Source organism: Fulvia fulva, chromosome 2 (genome assembly GCF_020509005.1).
Source record: "Fulvia fulva chromosome 2, complete sequence".
Classification (NCBI taxonomy): Eukaryota; Fungi; Ascomycota; class Dothideomycetes; order Mycosphaerellales; family Mycosphaerellaceae; genus Fulvia; species Fulvia fulva.
The window spans coordinates 1,574,696-1,597,176 of NC_063013.1; the positions used below are offsets into that span (position 1 = coordinate 1,574,696).

Sequence of the window (22,481 nt, forward strand, 5' to 3'; positions counted from 1 at the left end):
ATCGAGCCCGTCTCTGATGCACCGCAGCATTCTCCCTCATATGTACCTGCGGCAATGCTCCTCACAATACCATCTTCTGTAGCAAACAGCAATCCAAAGCCTCTGTGTGGCATCATCTTCACTCAGTGCAGCACCGAGCCCCATGCCATATCACGCAGCCCAAAAAAAAGACGAAGCACGACACCCCACCACTGCGCAGTCCCGAAGACCAACGTCTCCGAGGGGGGCAGTGGCAGATGCTGCCTCATACCACTAAGCCATCGCACTCCGTCTCTGGAGGTCAAGTCCCTCGTGCTGTAGATATACCATCATTCATGCAGTGGCTGAACCGCACACGAAGTCATCGTGCTGGAGGCTATAGCGAGGTCGTGGTGAAAGACATTCGCCAGACTTATACAGCTTGTTCAAAATGGCTATTCAACGGTTGTTGAACGTTGGTTCAATATTGAAGACTGCTGCCACAGGTTATGGTCCGTTGTGCCGGCGTCGGCGTCTGTCCATCTTCTTACACACCTGATGTACTTCAATGGATTGCATGCCTACAGCGTCGACTTAGTTTCTGCTGTGAATTTTGGCGTGGGAACTTGTCCGCTAAAGTGAACACAGAAGCTCTTTCATATTCATCTATCTATAAACATCGCAAACGTCAACGCGCTGCCTCATGCAATGGTCATCCCTTTTTCAATAGTGCTTCATTGATTCGTCATCACCATCAACACCAATACATCCACGTTACGCCGGCTGCGCCGATCCTCTATCACTGATCATGCTCGATTTTGCGGCCAGACTGGCCCTCATGATGGTGGTCCGTCATGCCTCTCTAAGCCTCCTCGACCTCAGCAGGTTGGTCGGCATCCTTCATCTCCTCGTCCGGCTTCTGCGGGGCAGCATCAGAGCCATCGTTCATAATCTTTGCAGCCTCCTCAGCTTTCCGCTTCTCCTCGGCGGCCTTCTTTGCTGCCTCCTCTTCTGCGCGCTTCTTGGCTGCGGCCTCTTCGGCGATCCTTCTTCGTGCGTCTTCCTCTTCTTGTCGCTTGTCGTTGAAGCGCTGGATAACTGGGCCAGCAGATGCGCGGAGTTCGTCAAGCTTGGCGACGTATTGTGCCTTCTTGGCATCTTCGCCGTCGTCGTAAAGCCAGTCCTGAGGACAATCGTCAGTATACAGTCGATCATGTTATGCCGAGTCAGTAGACTTACCTCGAGCTCTTCGCACTTCGCCCGAATCTTCTCCTTCTCCTCATCACTGGCAAAGTCTGAGTATCCGTTACTCTCGTATGGCTCCTCGATCTTCGCACGCATGGCGTAGATCTCCGACTCGAGCTCGTTCTTCTTGTCTTCGGTCTCCGCGACAAGCTTGTCCTCTGACACCATCTGGCCTTCCTTCTCCATGTAGTTGTCCTTGGCAGCCTGGTCGAGCGAGGCGGTGCCGGCGGACAGAGGGAGGTCGCCCTTGCGGACTTGCTTCTTGACCTTGCGCGTCTTGACGGGTGCTTTGGCCTCGCCGTTGGCCTTATCATCGGTGTCCATTGCCTGTCGGTTTGTCAGCAATGGTTCGTTCGGCTTCGATCGCTTTGCCGCTCGATCTTGCTCCGGAGAGCTGCGCAGGTTCCGCAAGTCGGTTGCTGTGCACTCGAGCGATCTTTCCTCCTCTTCGCTCGAAATAAAAGCAGGTCGCACAGAATTCAAATGCTGGATAGTACTCACATCACCGTCCTTCTTCTCCTCTGTAATAGGCTCTTCAATCTCCTGCTCCTCTACGTAGTATCCTTGCTCGACGTTGAGCACACCGTGCAGGTTCAGGCGAGCCTTGAGCTTGCAGATCATGAAATCCTCCTTGCCCTCTGCCTTGACGCCCTTCACGCTGAATCGACCAATCCATGGGTTGATCTTACCGGGAAGCTGCTCAGGCTTGGCGTACTTGGCCTCGAGCTCGAATGGCTGTTTGCGGTAAAATGTGAGGATCTTGGTCGATGGCATCGCGTTGCCTCGGTTGAAGACGGTGAGGTTGGTGTCTTCGTCTGGAATGTCCGGCGACTTTTCCCAGGCGAACTCGATTGGGTAGTTGACCACGTCCTGCACGCTGAAGTCGCGGACACGGAAAACTGGCGAAAGGATGGCACAGCTGAAAGCGCAGCCTCTGGCGATGGCCTCGTCGGCGTTCATGGTGTAGTTGAGTGGCTTGCCGAAGAAGTTCTGGATAGCGGCCTTGAGTGCTGGTACACGAGTGCAACCACCAACAAGCTCAACGAAGTCGATGTCTTCCGCCTTGAGCTTGGCATCTGCGAGAGCCTGCTCGAGGGGCACGGTTGCACGCTGCAGGAGGGCCTTGACACCTGGGAGTTCTTCCATTTCCTCACGCTTAAGCATGCCTCGTACGTCCACATCGTTCATGAGGGACTCGATGTTGATTGGTGCCATTGCGTTGGCAGATAGGACCTTCTTCAGCTTCTCGACTGCCGCTGCGACACGCACACGCGCCTTGGGGTTCTCGTAGATGTCTAGAAATGGAGATAGATTAGTTGGGCTGCTCTGCGACGATGTCGAGATGAGCTTGAGAAAGGAAATGACAATCTTACTCACCAATCCTGTTTCTTTCCTTGAATTCGTCCCTGAAGTGGTCGACAATGGCCTTGTCGAAGTTGCGACCACCGAAATGCCTGTCGTAGGCGGTAGAGATGATCTTGAGCTCACCCTTGCGGAACTCTGCGATTGTCGCGGTGTAATTGCTAGCACCAATGTCGATGAATGCGGTTCGTCGTGGCTTCTCCTCTGCGGTCGGTAGGTCGAGCTTTGTGATACCGTAGCCAAGAGCGGTCGCGGTTGTCTCGTTGATCAATCGGAGCACCTTCAAGCCGGCCACCTCTGCTGCGTCCAACAAGCCTCTACGCTGTGCGTCGGTATACCATGCTGGAACGGAGATGACCATGTCGTTCACGGGTAGTCTCAGCTCTTTCGATGCGGTGTCACGGATCTTGGTGAGGAACATGGCAATCAGCTGGGTAGCTGAGAACTTCTGCTTCTCGCCCATGTATGTGACCTCGGCGCCGACCTGGCCATTGACCTCGCACAGCGGCGCCGAGACAAACTCTTGCTCGATCTGTACATCGGGATCTTGTAATGAGCGGCCGGCGAGTCGTGTGAGGGAGCCGACGGTGTTCTTGAGGTTCGAGACTTCCTGCGTCTTTGCGGACTCGCCCAAGTATCGTGCCTTAGGACCAAAGCCTACGAGGGAGGGAGTCGCACGGTTCGAGACTTCGTTGGTGATGACATCGACACCCTTATTCCGCGCAACAGCCTGTGATGTGTGTGTTAGCCATATCTTGTGCTGATCTGTTCGGGGGACGTGTTTGCCTTACAATGACACTGTTTTGCGTCCCGAGGTCGAGACCGACGACCGACATCTTTGCTGGTGTTCGTTTCGCTGTGGTAGAGATTTGCTATGCGATGCCGCGAGAGTGTCTATTGTGTTGGGAGAATGTTGGTGGTGTGTTTCGAGTGTTTGGTGTGGGATGTAGTGAGAAGTTCAAAAGATTTGCTGGTGTGACGAACGTGGGGCTGAGGCTCAAGGCAAATCAACGGGCAACGACGACGAGGATGATGTTGAACAACACATCCACACACCAGACACACCACACGACGGTCCAAGCGTTTCAGCGCCAGCAACTTTTCGAAGCTGATACGAAAATGCCAGAACCTACTTTTCACAAGCCACAGTGGCACGGTAGCCACACTACGGACGGCTATAGAAGCTTTTGTGACAATCACGTGAAAGAGACGGCGACGACAGGGTCCACGAACTCAAGCTTCTGCCGTGTCAACGACAACAGACGAGCACGAGTTGGCACCTGCCATGCACCAGCCCATCCGATGCAGCATACAGACGTGTTGTGTTGTGGTTGATCACATGGGCTTGACCCGCGTCGTGCTGCTTCACAGACATGACTCTCCGACCGGAGTCGTGCTTAGAAGCAGCGAGCAGGCTCCCGGTTGCCACAGCATCATGGATAACCTCAGCTTCAGCATGAGATCTTAGCATGTCCTTCACTTACACATGGCTTCCGCAGTACGACAACGCTCCGCCGACATTGCTGTCCTGGATTCAACGTCTTCAGGACAGCACAACGGCCTTTGGTCTGCCACGGCGTTCACTAACGCAACAGGAAGGCCACTCGCCTCGCTGTTCACCAGCGAATGTGCATGGATGGTCGATTCTCACAGGCCAAACGCTTCTCACATGCCGCTCCGGGCCACGCTCGATGATCTAGGGCCTCGGTTGGGGCACCCCAATACTGCAGAACGCAAACTGTTCAGATCCTTCTTAATTTCTTGGCAGTCTGAACATGGGCTCATCCTCGAGGGTTATGTCTGTGGGCAGGCAAGGATGCCGACATGGGGCCGATGCATCTCGTTGCCAACCCGCAACGCGTCGCGATCACGCGACTCGATTGCTCACGACCTGAAACCCGTCGTACTTGACTACTGACTTGACCACCGGATACCATGGCCTCGGATGCTCTGCTGAATATCATCCTCTATACGGTATACCAAGGAAATGTCGATACATCTATCGCCGAAGCTCTACTTTATGAGAATCGTTTACACTCAGTCGTGGACAGTTGGCATGGCGACAAAGCTGGCGTGGTCGTTCGAGAGGGCATGTGCTTCGCGAGCAAGTCTCCCGGCGGTGCCAAAATAACGGTCGAGCATAATGTCGGCTGGTACAGGGATGGCATCATATTGTCCGATTCGGCATCGGATACAAGATTATATTGGATCGACCCCTTCAAAGCATGGGACTCGCCGCCGACTTTCTGGGGGGATCTTGGCTGGCTTTGCATAACGATGTGGTCATGTAGTGATCCCGAGGAGATTGTGGGACGACATGTTTTTCACTTCCGTAGTGCAGGTGAGGCTCAGCAAAGGGAAGCCATAGGGAGGCACACTGAACTCGATAGAATCACGAGCAGGAAGCCCGCGAAAGGCAGAAGATTGAAGCATTTTTTCATGAACGCGCGGAACTTCGTAGAATCAACGGCAATACGTGGGCACCTGATGTGCGGTTCGAGAACTCCAACGGCGCCAGATTCAAAGACACCTTTTGGAGATACAGGCCGACCGAACCATCGCAGCCGAGCTCCACGGCAAGTACAGCTCAGTTGGAGAGGAAGAGGCGTTTTGTGACACTTGAATTGGAGAAAGCAGAGGTGGAAAGACAACTACTCGAGAATGAGAAGAAGAAGATCAAGCTGCGAAACGACCTGCTCCAGATCGAAGCGGACATTGAGCAAGCGGAAGCTTCATGAGCGCTGATCGCGGGATTATGTCGAGCATACCATCAGCGTCTGCCCATATCTCATACGGCATCTTACCGCAGGACGATGATGTGGTACATGTATCGGAACAGATGCTGCTGTGAAGTATGACTTTCCTCGCGAATATCACGGCCCTAAGAAGCGAATCCTAGTTCCCACGATTTCCGGGCAAGTGCACCTTTCAACATAGCACATGGCTGATCGCTTTCCTTTGTACCGCATGTGCTGATCTGCTCTCGCTTATAGGTATTGCGTAGCGAACGTGAGACTCTTTCACATGAAGTTGTTGGCCATCAGGTTGCTGTCCCCATGCACTCCATACGTGGCCCACCCGAAAGTGTTCTGCTGGCCACAAGTGATGTCTGACTCTCGTGTATGCGCGTTCGATTCTGCACCTCGCCTGAAGATGTAGAGTCGTCTGAGGAGCGTTCGCTACGAAGTCTTTCGTCCGTGTCTGTACAGCTCTGCATCGACAGAGCAGGATGGTTCATGGTGTGGTCGTCGAAGTCAAGTGCGTATGCTCCTGCTTTCGTAGACTGTTGATGTTGGGTGTTCTGTGTCGAAGGATCTTTCGAAGAATCTTCCTTTCCAGAGCTTATGGAGTTTGGCACCAGGAAGCGGGTGTCAATCGCTCAGCGTCTGCCATGCTTCGACAACGGACACAACTTTCGTACGCTGCAGCGGCGATGTAAGAGCTCAGCCTGCCCCAGATCTATGCCCTCCGAGGCTGGCCAAGTCAGCGGAAAAACTCTTCGTTCCTCGAATCGAAGCTAGGAACTTTAGGCGTGGCTCATTCGGGCACATTTTTCTGATCACAAGTCGGTTCCCGATCACGAAATAGTGGCTACGCGTCGTGCAATGCCTGCCATTTCGACACCATGCACGGCTTTTGGACGTCGCAGGAGCAATGCAGGAGCTCAGCCTGCCTCGAAGCTTGAAATTTCTCGGTCATGAACTGAGCACGAAGTAGCGGTTGCGCGTCATGCAGTGCCTGCCATTTCGATACCATCCACGGCTTTTGGACGTTACGGGAGCGATGCAGGAGCTCAGCCTGCCTTGAAACGTAACATCCGCATCGTCGTGAATCCCCGTTGCACTTCACCTGCCGCAGGCACTGATGATCGCTTTGCATGCGCCGTGCCTCCCTCGAACATTACTGAACGATCGAAATCGTCAGGACCCTTGCCCGAAATAGCTCGTCGAGCCAGTGGACTGGAAATTCGGAATCGCATGGCTGGCACGTGCCGAAAGCTTGGCTTCCACCACCGGCGTTGATTCAGCCTTGCGCTTCATGCATTCGCGCGCGACAATACAATATATCTGGCCGCTGCTCACTACTGCTATGGCTGTACCACCAAGCGCGCACTCATGGCCGCTCGGCAGACCGTTTCGACATGGAAATACACCGCGCACCAATATTCAGGCGTGCGCTTGGCGACTTCTCCAAGGCTGTGGTTGAGAGCTAAAAGTCCAAAGAGCTTGTCACGATGCAAGATACTATAACATTCGCTGGTATACTCCAAAACATCTCCCATCATTCGCCGAACAACATAGCTATGCTATGAGTCGCAGGAGGACCCGCCGAAGCCATACTGCTGGGTGCACAGCGAGAATCACCTTCAGCTGCGCTCCCTCTTCCTCTTTCCTTCCTTTCCTCATCTGCGGATAACATTGGCGATTTTACGAACGGCTTGCAACTGCAATTCAGAAATCACTTTATCACACATTCTAACCGCTTCAGTAAGACGCTCACCTTCGCATCTCGCAAGGCAGACCAAGGTCCTTCAGAGAACTCTTACCGTCGCATAGTCTGTGCGGACAAAGCTTTCACCGACGGTAAATTCAAAGAAACAATCTTCTTTTCCCTTATCGTGCTTGCACTTTAAGGTTCTGCATCACCACTATGCCTCGCATTCCTGGTGATACAGAGGAGGCCAAGAAGCAGAGGCGGATCGAATACGAGAAGCCGAAGCCTTGGACTCCCGCTCGTGAGGATAGAGCGATTGAATGGCACGACCGCCTACTGCCGTTCGTCTCGGGCGAACAAATGAGCAGAGAAATAGGTCATCCCCTCGATGAGAGGTGGATTAAGAAGGTCAGTCCATTCCCATGGGCTGAACTTCGAAAGCTGAGGGATCAGAAGCTTCGGCGACTGCTTTCCGAGGCTTTGAGTGGCTCCGTGCCGCCAGAGCTCACTCTATGTATCATAGATGAGCTCGTTAAATTACCAGGTGCTTTGGCCCTGGAAGTCGTCGATGAGCGGGGCGCGAACAGCATCGTTGAGGAGGCGTTGCCAATGCTTATGCAGAGGCTTTCGCTGGGAGGATCCAAGTGATCCCCCTCCTCACGTTGCGCGAGATTGCAGATTGGACCTGGCTGGTCTGCAGTTGTTGAACATCAACCAGGACCCTGATAAGGCTGCCCTACCAGCAGTCGAAGCCGTCCAGTGTGGCGCACATACCGCTTCTGCAAGGACTTGGTCCGAGGAAGTTGGGTTGAGACCAGAGCATTTGCTTGGTGATGTTGATCATCTGGTCGCCGATGTCCTACCTTGAAGTCGTCCCTTGCTTGGGCGCACCATACCACCGAACGCAGGACACTTGGTCTGACCATTGCTGTCCGCGGGAAGTGGGTCCTGAGATCGAAGCACTGTTTGGGGTGCTTCTGATCGACGACGTCTTACCATTCAGCCGTCTGTTACTCGACGCACCACACCACCGAAGCAAGACACCTGGCCTAGCCACCCAGCGTGTTCGTTGAAGTGGGGAGAGATCAGAGCATTGGTTTGGGATGCACTTCTGATTGTCGACCGTCCAACCACTCAGCCGTCTGTTACTTGACGCACCACACCACTGAAGCAAGACACTTCGAAGCAAAATCGTCGTTGTCCGTGAACGTGGGTCCTGAGGTCGCAGCATTGTTTGGGATGTTGCTGATCGACGACCGCCCTACCATTCAGCCGTCTGTTACTCGACGCACCACACCACGCCTTCACAAGACACTTGGCCTAGCCACCCAAGCTGTCCGTGAACGTGGGTCCTGAGGTCGCAGCATCGTTTGGGATGTTGCTGATCGACGACCGTCCTACCATTCAGCCGTCTGTTACTCGACGCACCAGACCACTCAGCAAGACACTTCGAATTAGCAACTCGTCGCTGTCCGCTGACGTGGGTGAGACCTCCGAAACTTCGCATCCGAGCGTCGTCCAGGTTGTTGAAGTCAATCCTCCTCCTCTTCCCCCCTTCTCCCAAATCCGCAAAACTTCTTCTTTTCCACCTTGTGTGGCTCCGCTTCTTTTCACCTCGGGTCGTCCTCCCTGGGGTCCTCTTCTCTCTCTGCTCATGTCCTCCCACGGACCGCTGAGTATGGGATTGAGGGGTGCTGGACTGGAAAGTGTAAGCCGCGTACGCGCAACTGGAAGGTTCGGTAGATGTCGGTCGATGGCAGACACCTTCTCGTGGTGACCGGCGTGAGTACTCCTTCGGGACGAAACCAAGAGTCGATGATTCCCTTTGGGATGAGACTATTCGCTGCCAAACAGATAAGTACATACTTGCAAGCAATTAATCGTCTTTCGTTCATGCATTTGCCATGGCTGTCATTGCCTCACGTCAGGAGTCGTCTGCTGTGAAACGCTCGTCCTGTGGTCTATCTACAATGTCTGCTCACTTGCTTCATGTGTCATCGTCCGCTGTCATTCATAGTGCGTCAATCGCCACATACCTCCCTATCGCTCCATCATTACAAACATCTAATCGACCTCCAAGTCCTCACTGCCTGCGATGCTATCCATCCAGCGACGAAGGAAGAATGGCAATGGGCGGTAAGCTGTGAAAGTTTTGAGCAAGCCTCCGATGGAGAAGGACTCGTTGGCGTATGGAACAGCTTGAGTGTTCTGAACCTCCGACTGGTGCTCTTCAACACCTTGGATGTCTCGATAAGCTTGTCCCGCGTCATCGGGATGCTCTGGTGGTTCAGAGATCTCTGCTGGGTTGTGGCCTGTAGTAGCGTGGCAGTCAGTCTCGGCCACGGCGTCGTCCTTGATCTCTGGCTCCTTCTTGACCACCTCTGACCACAGCTTAGCGACCGTGTCAATCTCAGGAGCAGTCGTCTCCGAAGGCAAAACTGACGAAGCCTGCTCATCAGCCGCGGCAGGTTGAACAACGACGTCTTCGAAAGTCGATACTGAACTCTCGGCAAGATCCTCTCGTTTCTCTTCGATCGTTTCGCGATGATCGCCAGCGATGTTGTCCAACTTCTGCTCTGCGTGGATCCACTCTGGGTTCAGCACGGCGAGAGCCTGTGGTCCCTTGCTGAAGCCAAAGATGTACTTAGCTTTCTCTTCCCACACCTCGACATCCTCGTTCTCGAACGGACGCTCTTGGATAGCGACCTTCTCCTGGACGTAATCGATGCCCAGCTCGTGAGCACCTTCGTGGTAGTCGTGGCAGCCACTCCGATTGCTCTCGATGCGCTGCTCCGGGGCATACTTCTTGATGTACTGCTGAAGCTGACCGATACGACGAGTCTTCTCAGTCGCGAATCGCTCCTTGCGTTCCTGATCGTGTAGAGAGAGGTTGGTAATTCGACCCTTAGTAAGCTGGTGGTCGTAGTTGGCACTGACGTGACTGCTGGAAGTTCCCAGAGTGATGTCGGCCTTCTCATTGCTGTCCGGTAGCCTGTCCCCACTACGCTGCTTTCTGTCGGCAAGGCGTTCCTGTTTGTGGTGATCCCTGGCGGCGTCTTGCTTTGCGATCTTCTTGATCCGTCCCTGCCGAGGAGTGGGACGTGAAGTACAGTCGGTGATCGCTTTGGACTTCTTCGCACCGTAGAAGTCGAGTTTGCGGAGCTTGTCGGGAGGATTGAAGGGGAGTAAGGGATGCTTCTTGACAAATTCCTCACGCTTCTGATATGAGATTCTTCGAAGCTCGTCTGTCTTCTCTCGCTTCTCGTACGTGTCATCTGTATCCGCTAGTATGCGTGCCTCCCGCAAAGCAGTGTAGTGCTCGAGTGTGTCCAGAGCCTCGAGATGCTGTCTTGGATTTGCTCCGTATCTGCTTGCAGCCTTCCTTGCTTGCAGCAGCGCTACCTTCTTCTTCCTCAACTCTGCCTTGGCTGCAGCAACATCGTTCTTGTAAGCGTACAGCTCTCTCAAGCGAGCCTGCTTCACTTCACGTCTGAGGTGGTACTCGGCCACAGCCGCTTTCTGTGCTTGTAGTGCCGCCACTTGTGCCTCTCGTCTCCTTCTTAATCTCTCCTTGAAAGGCAGATCGGCGACCTTCGGCACCTGAACCTTGGCATCCTCTCCAGTAGCAACACTCGGATCCTTGTTGTCGACCGATGTGGCCGACATAATGAGCTCGTAGGCATCTTTGACTCGCTGGAAGAGTCGAGTGTGTAGCTCTTTCGTACCTGCGTTCTGGCATTTGTCCGGATGGAGACAAAGTGCCAGTGCGCGGTAGGCGGCCTTGGCCTCAGCTACTGTTGATGGTACTGACCCATCCGAGAGCCCGAGTATGTCGCGCGGGTCTTGTTGCTCAACCTGGAAGTAGAGTGCTACTAAGGATTTGGTAAAGATGTGGTCTGCCGACATGTTGGTCGCGTCGGAGCCGGGAGAGAAGGGGCGGTGGTGAGTGTATGTGCGTGTTGTGGTACTGTGAGATGTGGAGGTGGTGGTCAACTGCAGTTGTAAGGTGGTGCAGGTGGTGCAGGTGGTGATGTTTTGTTGATGTTTGTCACAAATGAGAGCGAGATCAAGAAAGGCAAGGGAACTTACCAGAATCGTGTCTTTGCGCGAGTCCAAATTCTGTTCTCGTTTATCTTTGTCCATTCACTTTCATCATGTGAAATCCTCTCAATCACATCAATATTAGAACTCTGCGTCCCATTCACTTGGGACTTCCTCGTCTCGATCAGAGGTCGCCTCTTCGCGACAAAAAGCACTTCACCCAGTTGCAAAGGAGGTTGGACGAATGTTTCGCCTGTCGATCAGAACTGTCGGCAGCATGCCTCGACAGTCGCAGCGGAATAATCAGCTAGCTTCGTCACGTCAAGAAGAAAGAGAGGTTTGACGATGAAAATCGGGGCATGAGATTAGTGATTAGCATTATCTTCAAACTCTGGTTCACACTTCATCTTCTCGTCAAACATTCCTCAATGAGTAGCCAGCGTTCCTCAACGTACACAGACTGATCGTCACCATTGCTTGGCTGTCAGACGTGCGGTAAAGCTGACTTCAAGCTCAAGCAAGATACCCAACAGTAAGCGCGACAAACCCAAGCGTCAAAGCCACCGCAGATGCCATCGAAAGCTGTCGTCCCGAAGCCTGCGAAGTCGAAGTTGCCGAAGCAGCCGAAGCACTACTCGAACTCGCCCCAGCAGCCCTGCTAGTAGTCTGCGACCTCGACGTCGTCGGTGCTGCATCCGATCCTGTGATCGGGGTAAATGCAGGTACAGTGCTGCCGCTAACCGTGCTGATGCCGTTCATGGCGCTTCCATCCGTGGCAAGGTATCCTCCAGGTATGGATCCAGAGGAAACGTAGTAAGTGTTGCCGTCTGCGAGAGTAGTTTCTTGTGCGTTCGCGGCGGATGCTGTGAGGAGGTACTCTGCACTTCCATCATTGTAGCCGACGAAATTGGTTGCGCCGTTGTTCAGGACTTGGCCGACGACCGCGACGGCTGTGGTGCTGCTGTCGTCGAGGACGAATGTTGCGGTGTAGGGGACCATGGCTCCTCCTGGGTATGAGCCTGCGGCCATGGCAGTGGTTGAAGACATGTTTGGTGGTGATTTTGATGAGTGCTGTATGTTGGCGTGATGATGTCTTTGTTGATGGTGATGAAGTCGTTCCAGACGCGAGGTGAGGTGAAGCGCGCCTTGATGTATTCTGTTCCTGGCGCGCTATTCGATCCTTCCGCGGCACAGCGAAGCTTTGTGGCTGCCTCGACCCAATCTCCACCGCTCGTCGCAAGCGGCTTGCCGCACAGCCGAGGAATGTGGGTCTATACCACAACCTTCCATGCCGGACTATGCGACAGAGAGGTATCGCGCAGATCTCTCCTGCACCGACGCATTCGAAAGAGCTTTGCGATCGATTTTCCCATGCGCTGTGCGTGGTATGCCGTCACAGAAGGTGACTCCACCGGTCGGCGCCTTCCACGCAGAAACCCGCGACGCCACGAAATCGACCACGTCCTGAGCCGACAATGTATCGTCCTTGGATACGACATAGGCCATGACTTCAAGATCGCCGACCTTCCGTCGTCCGTCTGTCGAGGTCACGGTTGTATCTGTCAATGCAGGGTGCTTCAACAGCTCTGCTTCGACTTCAGCAGGCGCTACCTCCTCGGAGCCAACCTTGAAGATCTCCTTGTAGCGGCCAGTGATCCTCAGCTGTTGATGCACCGACGAAAAGACACCTTTATCTCCCGTGCGGAACCACACGCCGTCTTTCCTTGTCACAAAAGTCGTCTTGGTCGCTTCAGGATTATTTGCATACCCACTGAAAACTGTCGGACCGCGGGCACAGATCTCCCCTTCCTTATTAACACCCACTTCTTCCAGCGTCTCAGGGTCAACAACGATGACCTCGATATCCGGCATCTGACCACCAACATGGTCTGCAACATAAGTCATTCTCGGCACAAGGCTCGCCAAAGTCCACGCTTCCGTCGATCCATACGAGATCGTAACATGTGCATCGTCCCGCAACACTGCTTTGAGAGCCTTGACAGTGCTGTCCCGGCACAGACTCCCTCCAATCCTGGCTCCTCGAAACGACCTCAGCGCCTGCTTGTCCCGAGCGCCACTCTGAACAACTTCCGCCAAGTCCTCTGCCAGTCGGGGATGTAGAATCATGTCTGTTATGCCGTACTTCTCGACATAGTCGATGGTCGTCGCCGCATCCGGCTTTGCGGTTATGTACGCTACCACACGCCCTGTCACGGCTCTTACGTGGGTGAGCACACCAGTGGCATGGTACATGGCGATGACCTGGAGTTGCCGAACGTCGCCGCCAGGTATGACCTTGGACGATTGCTGAATCCGAGCTATGGAACACGCGTGCGAGATCTCGGCGGCCTTTGGAGTTCCAGTGCTGCCGCTGGTCAAGAATCTGAAGCATGTCTGCTCTCCTCCGATTGAGGCATCGAATTGCTCCTTTGTCGAGGGCTCCTCAGTCCGAAGCAACGCACTGAAGGAGTCCTCAACACCGCTGTACAGTTCTGCGGCATCGAATGCGAGCACATGTGATTCTAGGAGGCCCACAGCGGCGAAAGCAGCATGAGCCTGCTCAAGCAATCGAGGCTCGGCGAATATCCACTTCACATCTGCAGCTTTCAGATGTCCCTCAAGCTCAGCAACCTTGCTCTCGAACGGCAAGCCGATGAAAATGCCACCGGCGAGGACGACTGCGTCCGCAAAGATGTAGTAGCAGACATCATTGCGGCTCATAAGTGCCACACACTCCGACTTTTTGAGACCTAGGTGCCGAAGTCCGGCAGCCAGTCTTTGTACCATCGAGTAATACTGCCGCCATGTCACTGTCCGGTCCGGGTTCTCGGCATCGATGAAGATCTGGCACTGTTAGCATTCCTATCCCTAAGTTGCAACGCAGATGCTCTCTTACAATTGCTTCCGGATCCGCTGGACGCTGCTCATGCAGAAACCTGATGTAGTTCATGATGTCGAATCACTGCTGCTGCGAAGATGTCTACTGGGCTCTAGTTAGCGAGGTGAGGGAAGAACACTACGGATATTCCGCGAATGACCTGCTGACGTCTGACAAAAACTACTCACGCTCGCCAGGAATCGACCGTCCTGACACCGCCGGGCACGTCAACCATTCTTTATGCTTAAAGCAGTCAATGCTCGGTTGTCGGTCAGCTGGTATGACAATCGCACGCCGATTACCCGCGCTGCCGGTCATCATGACACGATAGGCCTGCAGGCGTGACCTGACTTGTGAACGCCGTTCGTTTGGTGCCAACTCACAGCATCGGTAACATCCACGGATAGCATGGTTGTTTGGCAAAGTTTGAGCTTGCCAGGCCGGAGAGCCGATGACGGATGTCACGTGTGGCAGAAATTGACTCAAGGTGAGGTGATGTATGTCGATTCAGCTGGGGTAGGGCAGTCCGGAGCCTCTGTGGTATACTGTGATCAGGGCCTATGTGTGAATTACGATGTCGAACAACCCAGGGTGCTCTGCTTCATGCGCAGTTGCTACGGTGCGGTGTTGCTTTCGGGGCCTTCAAAAGAAGAATCTCTTGTAGGAGCACTGCTAGGAATCAATCATACCCTCGTAAGCTATTGCAACTGCAAGAACTGGTTCACACCCTGCCAGCTGTCCGTCAGCACTTTCTCGAATCCCTCCCGCCTGATCGTGTCTTCCACAATGTAAGTCTTGCCATCCTTCGTAACCCATTTCGGTGCTTTCGCCCACTTTGGATCGATCTGTGCACCGGGCGTGTCTTTGCCAGCCTCGAGATAGTCCCAATTGGCGAGAGCCTGCGGTCGATACTTTCCCTCTCCAACCTTCTGGTCCGCACTCCTGGCCAAGCTAGTGCCATTTTCAATGCGATACCGGACGCTTGGATGGATGAACTCGCAAGTGTTCAGAAGCTTCTCTGGTAGCTGGTTGCCAGTTTTGGGGTCAGTGAGGTGGTACTCTCCCGGTGTACGGGTGGCGGTGCCTTGCAGCATATTCAGGAAGCCAGTACTATTGTCCTGAATCAAGCCTAGGCCCCAGCCTTGACCGGCTAGTGGTGTGCCTTTCTCCTGGTAGAACTTCTGGTTCTGTGTGACCTGCCAGGCCAAGTATGGTCTGTCGAAGTCGAGGTGCTTCGAGAGCTGCTCCATCATCCAAGCTAGTGTGATATCTGAGATGGAGGTGTCCTTGTAGCCGCCGCCAACGTTAGTGTGGACGCCTGCGAACTGAAAGGTAAGGTATGTTAGCCTCAGTGTCTCAAAAATTGGGCGACAGAAGCCATGAGCGCATAAGGGTTTCAGGAGTCTCATCAAGGCTTCTGTACCTGACCTTACTCACCCAATTTTGCTGCAAGAAAAAGAGTGTTAGCTACAGGTCAAGAGTACGTGGCAATGTTATGGAGCATGATATGGGCAGTCAGCTGAAGCGCGTCGGGCAGTATGTTTTGATCAAATCGCGACGCCTGTACCGCTTTAGGTGCATGCTCAGCTCGTGGCAGTCGCGTGTCTCTGTGCGTGGCTTGCAGCAACGCTGGCCAGAGCGACGCCGTGCGTACGGGGAGACCGCATGGTTCCAAGGAGTGGCTTAGTCACTTCGATAGAGCCGTGTAGGGCACCGGGCCGCGCAAGGGAGGCGCAATGTGGAGATGTTTCTGTCCGGAGATCTAGCTCAGGCCGGCACGCCTTGGCGACATGAAGAGCCTAGAGTTAAAAGGGTCTGAGCCTCTCTTCTCAACCCAGCAGTCTTCCCTCCAAGCATCAGACTCCATATCTTGTCTTGAATCGCGCGCTCAACAAGGTTGGCCTACAACGACTCGAGACCCTCCAGGGTCTTGATAGGGAAGTGCTCCGGTACTGGCAGTCGTTGAAGCGTCGTAGCGGTCCACAACGGTCACTGGGCTGTGTCGCCGGAATTGAAGCATTATATATCTCGGCCTTGGTGATCCCCACCTCGGTGGTTCAATCAAACGTCTACTGATCCGCAGTGGTTCTAGTGTTCGACTGTCCGTTGGTCTTGCATCTTGAGCGCTAGTTTGTTCCATATCTTTGGGCGCTGATTCACTTGGCTGCCTGGTATGGAACGACTGCCCCATGTGGGACATTCAGGGCTGCTGATCAGCGCGGCTCTTTAGACTGGAGACGAAGCCAACATGCACATTCATTTCGTTCTCAATGGATACATTTGTGACGAATGCATGATGCAGCAAGGCATGCTCGTATCAATCAAGAAGTCGCTTCACTTTGATCTCACCCCTCAGCGACGGTAAGATCAACCCTCCGCACCACAGGCTTGTAGCTCGTTTCTCCGGATGCTCGACATCGTAGTGTAGTAAAATGTACGCTAAGACCATCTTGAACATGCAGCTGACCAAGAACCGACCGGGACTGCAGGAACATCGTCAGTACAGCAATCACCACATTATAGGGACGGTATCAACGTACCAAGCATGTCTCCCCGTGCTGAATACGAGGTACAAATCACTGCCCGCGACAGTCATACTAAGCTTCTTAAGCTGAAGTGCATCCCCGCCGTCCCTCAACATCTGTTCGCGCATCCGGTAAAATCTCAATGCATCGTACTCCATCGGTTCCTCATAAATATCAGTATCATGATGGCGGCTCCAGATGTCCCAGCCCAGAGTAGTCCCGCACGGAAATACATCCCCCGTCTCGGGATCCAGTAGTCCCTCCCGAGCTCTCACCTTCCGCCATGTTCCATGCGCAGTGATGGTGGAGAAGCGGAGACTCTCTTTGATGGCGGAGTCCATGCGATATAGCTCCCTGAGACACTTTTGCGACCATGTCCCGTTGTACTTGTTGATGTACATCTCCTGTAGCTCGGCTCGGAGGATTTGCACGACGTCCTGGTCAGGAGGTGAACTAAAGATGTCGAAGAGGAGATTTGCTAGGGCGTGGTGGGTATTGGCACCGGCGGATAGTTCCAGAGAAAGTAATGTCAGTGACATGAACTCGGGTTCGAGAGCCTTCGGGTCGTTCTGGGCGGTGGCATGTCGAATGTGCCAGGTCAGGTAGTCGTCAGGCAGCTGGGCCAGCTTTTCAGTATCTTGCTTCGCTGCGGCCACCTCTGAGAGTCGGCTGTGAATGCGAGGAAGCAATTGGCTACGGGTGAACAGGTAATGCCATTTCGCCGGAAGTGTCAGGATTGTCCATCCAAGAATCGGCTTGAGAAGTCCTGGAATCAGGGGCTCAATCGCGACACAGGACCAGACGTGATCTGCAAAGGCGCGGAGACGATATCGCAATGCCTCGTTCCTGCAGAATGGTAGACCTAGTGTCATACGGCTGATCAGCGCGTTCGTAACTCTGGATGAGCTCTTATACACGTTGATCGCCCTCCACTTGATGCCATCCGTGCCGCAAAGCTGGTCGACAGTATCCTGGACTTCATCCCACGCCTCGGGAACGAAGGTGGGCAACTTCTTCGGCAGACGTTTGTGAACGTAGGGGGTGTGATGGAATGGCTAAGGCATATTGTGCACTGGGAAACTGTAATCGCAAACCGCGGCATCGTACAGACTATCGTCGATGTTGGTAGGATCTCCGGGCCGATCGTTGAACCAGTCCAGACGATACTTGCTGTAGGGTACAATGACATACTGTCTGAAGTAATCGGCCATGATGTAGCTTCGGTTTTGTTTGGTATACTGCAGCCGTTAGTCTGACGTTCTACCAACTTGTCTCATGACTTCGGGCTGACCTTCTTGTTGCCGAGTTCAAGCCATTGCTGAACCTTAGTCGCGCGGCTGACCTTTGTCCACGGGCGTGTCTTTTTCCCTACCCTATGATGCAAGTCAGAGCTCGCCCATCTGGAGGATAGTCCTCGTCGATACCTTGGAAAGTGTGCAGTAGTCGTAGAGGCAGTAGGAAGAAGATGAAAATTGCAAAGAGTCCAAGGGACAGGGCAGAACGGACTGGTCCATGATCGAGAAAGATGAGAAGCTCCATGCCTAACAATTGTGCGTGGGCTGTGCCAAAAACTCGGTGCAATGGAACTGTCAGCCGTACTTATATCTCTCGCGGTTCTGGCGGCGTTCACAGATCCCACTCTTGTAGATGTTTGCCTATTGCAGGCTCGAGACCACAACTGGTAGTGAGACACCATCTGGCTTCAAGCTGCTTGCGAGTCACAAAAAGCATTGGACGCCTTCTGTGAGATCGTGCAGAAGTATACGCCACTCGATTCTCGTCACTTCCAACCGCTCAAGCCAAATGGAAGTCCGGTGTAGATCGTAGGGAATGCGCCTTCTCGAGATGCAAGCAACTCTGGCATGGACCGAGCTTCTCCAGCTTTCGCGGCGTCCACAGCTTGCATTACGACTCCATCATCGTACGCTACGATGTTACAGATTAGCGCCGAGATTTCGTTGCAGATGCCCAGATCGAGCAGGAAGCAAGTGCCCTCCTCACACTACTCACACCGCTACAATGTCTGCCTGAATCCTTGCTGGCCCTCCAGTATAATCTCTCCCCTCTCCGCCTTCCGGCTCTTCCTACTGTAAACCCAAAAGTTCTTCAGCACATGCAAGATACTAACAACCTGCGTCGCAATCACCGTCGCCATAGCCGGCGTATACCTCGGCGCATCCTGCTGTCTGAAGATATTACTCGCCACGATACCCCCAATAGCTCCGCCACCAATTATGAGTGCACTGGCGACACTCCTCTTCATCTGGCCCACAATGTTGTTGTGCATATACGACAGTATCGTTGGAACGTTGCTGTTAGCTCCGCAGACACCGAGAAAGACGCCAGCATATCGAGCAGCTGGGGAGGAGGTAGCGAAGCCCATTATTGCCACGCCAACTACCGCAGCAGCGCAATTGAAGATCAGTATCGCGCCGCGGATTCGGTAATGGTCTGCTACCCACGCCGTGAAGAACATCCACGGCGCAGCAGCGACATACGGTGGGAAGGACAGAACCTGCGACATCGTGGTACTGTAGCCCATGTCCCCTCTTAGAATGATCGGCAAGAAGAATCCGAAGGAATAGGTAACGGTGTTGTTGAGGAGGTAGAGCCATGCGTATTCCCAAAGTTTCCAGTCTGCGAGATAGTGCAGGACTTTCTTTGCTGTGAGCGAGTCCACTACGGCGTCGCCACGGTCGTGGTTGATGCGCGCGAGGACGATGGTGGCTTCGGACTGGGTGAGGAAGGGTTTCTTGAGGATTAGTCGAGGGCGGGTGGACTTGTCGGGGAAGTCGACGATGAAGAGGTAGCCGAGGAAGCCGAGGACGCAGGTTATGATTCCTTCCATGATGAATCTGGTAAGTGGTCAGCGAAACTCGATGCTTGTTGTGCTTTTGTGCCTACATCCAGCGCCACCCGTTCAGACCGCCTACTCCCTCCATCTGGGAGAGACCATACGCCAGGATATTGGAGAAGCCAGACGACAGCAGAGCCAGGAGATAGAACGCCGAGAAGCGTTTCTGCACCTCATACCGCAGGTACCAGCAGCTGAGCAGAAAGATGCAGCCAGGATAGTAGCCAGCCTCCAAAATACCCAGCAGAACACGACACCCCATAGTCTCAGTCCAATTGTTATTGAACCCGATCCCTATACACACGATGCCCCAAGCAACAACCAAGCTCGACAGCCACAGGCAAGCTCCGAGCTTCCGGATCACGATGTTTGCTGGGAACTGAAAGATCACATATGGAACGAAAAAGATCATAGTGATGAGGGTGTAGCGGTTGCCGATTGAGAGGCCGAGGTCTTCGTCCATGCCTGCGATGCGGGCGTTGGGGAGGTTGACGCGATCGATGAGGGCGAAGGAGTAGATTGTTGCGAGAACTGGGAGGAGGCGCATATCAATTTTGCGGACGATGCGCTTTTCTTCTCTGGTATCCCATGATGGCTGGGTGTCTGGGTCGACTATGGCGGCGCCGTTCAGACCGTTGTCTTTGCCGCCTTTTTCGAGGCTCTCGATATGATTCTGGCAGCGACAAGTTAGCGAAGCGCAATCTTGATGTACGCTAGTTTTGCTGCACCCACAGTCTCATCACGACTCGATGTGCTCTTCTCGGACGACATATCTGCTGTGCAAGGTCAATAACGCAACAACAGCAGCAGCATCTTGAGAGATGGCGACCAGCATTCTATGTATGCACACCATTTCCAAGCCGACAAGCTTTCGGCTTCATTGCGAGGAATACGTCGCTTCCTGTCGCTTGGCGAGCAACGTCCTGCTGTCGTGTCAGTGAGGTCCTTGCGATTTGCTTGGACCATGCTGTCGATCTGTTGCCGAAAGTGGTTGTGCATATTATACCAAGCTTTTAAGCAAGCGCGTGGAGGTCGTGTGGCAAGGAGGGGTAGGATATGCTTAGCCGGCAGTCGCGATAACAGCATCACTGCAGGCTGCAGTCCTTTGAACGCGAGGTGAACAGCTCAAAAGGCCTGCTGAGAGGGAGGGGAACTGTTGCCAACGTACACCTGCCACAGTCCTGTCGTCATAGCCTCGCAATCTCCTTCCCACCCATCCAATCCAACGCCCAATAAATCATAATCATCGTCTTCCTCCTCCAACTCCTTGTCCAAAGCAAATTCTTACTCCTCCAAGCCGTCCACGCCCTCGCTCCATTCCAATCCGGCCTCCCTGCCACAACACCATCATGACCCCCAATATACGCCACCAGCGCCTTCTGCTTGTATTCAAAGACCCTCCTCCCATCCGCCCCTCGATTCAACACGCTCGCAAGGTACTCCGCTTTTTGCACCGCAACCTCGGCAGTAGTAGGAAGAAAGTATTTCTTGATATCGGCAGCGTCGCCAAGAGCGTAGACATCCGGGAGGGGGGTCTTGTCCTGTTCGTAGGAACCTGAGGGACGCAAGACGTGGAGGTGCTGATCGGTGAGGATGCGGGGAAGTTTGTCTGTTTTGCAGACGTCGAGGGCGTCGACCAGGGGACATTGTTTGTTACCTGCGGTCCAGAGGACCATACCACAGCCTATGCGGCCGTCAGCTTCGGTTGTGATGCTGTCGGCTTCGACCTTTTTGATCTTGGAATCTGGTTTGACGGTCACGCCGCGTTTCGAGAAAGACGAAATGGCGTGTTCGCGGAGAGCGTTTTCGAAGGCGCCGAGGATGAAAGGGGCGGCATCGTGGATCGTGATAGTCATCTTCCCATTGAGGTGAGGGTAGAGTCTAGACATGTCATCGTTGAAGAGGTCTGACATTTCGGCGGAGATCTCGACGCCCGTGGGTCCGCCGCCCACGACGATTATGTGCAGCAGCTCGCGCTGTTTCTCTTCGGTGGTGTCTGGGAGAGAGGCGAGTTCGAGCAGTTGCTTGAGGCGGAATTGGACGCGTTTGGCGTCATTGACGTTCTTGACGAAGAATGCATGCTCGTCTGCTCCCGGGGTGTGGAAGGTGTTGGTAACACATCTCATCATGGTCAGTATCCGTTGTGAGGAGCTCTTGATCCCGACTCACCCTGGTGCCAACACTAGCTTGTCATATGCTACGTTGAAGTGCCTCTTCTCCGTCACGCCATCAATATCGCAAGTCGAGAGACATCTGCTGAACTTCTTGTCGAAGTCGACGGCCTCAACAATGCCCTTGTAGTATGTGATGTTCTTGCTCTTATGTCGTATTGGCTCTTCTGCGAGGGAGAAGTCGAACAGTCCACAAGCGGCGCTTGCCTAGACCTCTATCAGCACAATCTCTTGGTGCTTTGCTTGATCTTCCTCACCAGAAGAGGGGTGTACGGGCTCGTGTCCTCGGGCGAGATGACAGTGATGTTGAACTTCTTGTCGCTCAGATTCTGTGAGACGTTGTATCCTGCCCATCCAGTGCCAATGATCACGATATGCTCCCTATCGTCTGGGTAGATGTGCTTCGTGACGCCGTTGTCCTGTGTTAACATGATGAGTAGTGGTTGCTTGGAGCTGCAAATGGGACACTAAGAGATGAGCGATAGATATACTTGCACAGAGCTACCATCACGCCTCGGCAAGGCCGGATAAGGCGCTTCTATAACGGCACTGCTCTCCCACATCACACATGGCTGTTCTGAGCCAGCTTTACAGTGAGGTCCTGGCAGAGAAGAACGCTGTCGAATGACGCATTGTTCCTGGCACACCGCGGAACCGGATGCCAGACTCAACCAAGAGCTGAACGTCCGTCCTCTTGGTATGAAGGATGCGTGCATATCAGCCAGTGGAGTGTGAGAAGGTGAAACTCATGGCTGCGAGCACGAGCAAGACGCGACCTGGACCGCGGATGTAGGAAGACTCTCGCACCGAACCGACTTCATGTGGTTTAGGTTTAGGGTGTTGCAGTCGACAACGAAGCAAGTCAGAAGCCGATCGTCGCCGACACCCGGCATGATGGCATCTCGATCGAGCACGTGTCAGCTGCCAACAGACTTCACGCTATCTCCCGGACTACATAGTCTACATCATGGTCACGATCTGCCGTCGAAGAGGAAGCTGTCGCTGCAGCAGTA

General features: G+C 53.8%; 10 protein-coding genes across 10 annotated transcripts; 2 read left to right on the forward strand and 8 right to left on the reverse strand.

The window, feature by feature from the left end:
- Window positions 1-820: 820 nt before the first annotated feature.
- CLAFUR5_02724 (Heat shock protein hsp88) lies at window positions 821-3,401 on the reverse strand (the record flags this gene model as incomplete). The annotated part of the gene is made up of 4 exons (XM_047901872.1): window positions 821-1,141; window positions 1,198-2,498; window positions 2,581-3,295; window positions 3,357-3,401. 4 exons carry the CDS (start codon window positions 3,399-3,401, stop codon window positions 821-823), a joined length of 2,382 nt encoding a protein of 793 aa, XP_047757498.1.
- A 1,099-nt stretch (window positions 3,402-4,500) lies between these two features.
- CLAFUR5_02725 (uncharacterized protein) lies at window positions 4,501-5,303 on the forward strand (the record flags this gene model as incomplete). The annotated part of the gene is made up of 2 exons (XM_047901873.1): window positions 4,501-4,872; window positions 4,956-5,303. 2 exons carry the CDS (start codon window positions 4,501-4,503, stop codon window positions 5,301-5,303), a joined length of 720 nt encoding a protein of 239 aa, XP_047757497.1.
- A 1,912-nt stretch (window positions 5,304-7,215) lies between these two features.
- CLAFUR5_20147 (uncharacterized protein) lies at window positions 7,216-7,647 on the forward strand (the record flags this gene model as incomplete). Its single annotated transcript, XM_059462984.1, has 1 exon — window positions 7,216-7,647. One exon carries the CDS (start codon window positions 7,216-7,218, stop codon window positions 7,645-7,647), a length of 432 nt encoding a protein of 143 aa, XP_059318889.1.
- A 1,416-nt stretch (window positions 7,648-9,063) lies between these two features.
- On the reverse strand, window positions 9,064-10,905 carry CLAFUR5_02726 (uncharacterized protein; the record flags this gene model as incomplete). Its single annotated transcript, XM_047901874.1, has 1 exon — window positions 9,064-10,905. The coding sequence occupies one exon, from the start codon at window positions 10,903-10,905 to the stop codon at window positions 9,064-9,066; it is 1,842 nt and encodes a 613-aa protein (XP_047757500.1).
- Window positions 10,906-11,553: 648 nt separating this feature from the next.
- CLAFUR5_02727 (uncharacterized protein) lies at window positions 11,554-12,087 on the reverse strand (the record flags this gene model as incomplete). Its single annotated transcript, XM_047901875.1, has 1 exon — window positions 11,554-12,087. One exon carries the CDS (start codon window positions 12,085-12,087, stop codon window positions 11,554-11,556), a length of 534 nt encoding a protein of 177 aa, XP_047757499.1.
- A 249-nt stretch (window positions 12,088-12,336) lies between these two features.
- On the reverse strand, window positions 12,337-13,990 carry CLAFUR5_02728 (Phenylacetyl-CoA ligase epaB; the record flags this gene model as incomplete). Its single annotated transcript, XM_047901876.1, has 2 exons — window positions 12,337-13,884; window positions 13,937-13,990. The coding sequence occupies 2 exons, from the start codon at window positions 13,988-13,990 to the stop codon at window positions 12,337-12,339; spliced, it is 1,602 nt and encodes a 533-aa protein (XP_047757502.1).
- Window positions 13,991-14,616: 626 nt separating this feature from the next.
- Window positions 14,617-15,327, reverse strand: CLAFUR5_02729 (uncharacterized protein; the record flags this gene model as incomplete). Its single annotated transcript, XM_047901877.1, has 1 exon — window positions 14,617-15,327. The coding sequence occupies one exon, from the start codon at window positions 15,325-15,327 to the stop codon at window positions 14,617-14,619; it is 711 nt and encodes a 236-aa protein (XP_047757501.1).
- A 908-nt stretch (window positions 15,328-16,235) lies between these two features.
- Window positions 16,236-18,139, reverse strand: CLAFUR5_02730 (Cytochrome P450 monooxygenase gloP; the record flags this gene model as incomplete). Its single annotated transcript, XM_047901878.1, has 4 exons — window positions 16,236-16,401; window positions 16,459-17,498; window positions 17,538-17,681; window positions 17,735-18,139. 4 exons carry the CDS (start codon window positions 18,137-18,139, stop codon window positions 16,236-16,238), a joined length of 1,755 nt encoding a protein of 584 aa, XP_047758300.1.
- Window positions 18,140-18,457: 318 nt separating this feature from the next.
- CLAFUR5_02731 (uncharacterized protein) lies at window positions 18,458-20,068 on the reverse strand (the record flags this gene model as incomplete). Its single annotated transcript, XM_047901879.1, has 3 exons — window positions 18,458-19,298; window positions 19,348-19,970; window positions 20,030-20,068. 3 exons carry the CDS (start codon window positions 20,066-20,068, stop codon window positions 18,458-18,460), a joined length of 1,503 nt encoding a protein of 500 aa, XP_047758301.1.
- A 416-nt stretch (window positions 20,069-20,484) lies between these two features.
- Window positions 20,485-21,899, reverse strand: CLAFUR5_02732 (putative NADH dehydrogenase; the record flags this gene model as incomplete). Its single annotated transcript, XM_047901880.1, has 3 exons — window positions 20,485-21,418; window positions 21,467-21,675; window positions 21,726-21,899. 3 exons carry the CDS (start codon window positions 21,897-21,899, stop codon window positions 20,485-20,487), a joined length of 1,317 nt encoding a protein of 438 aa, XP_047758298.1.
- Window positions 21,900-22,481: the final 582 nt, after the last annotated feature.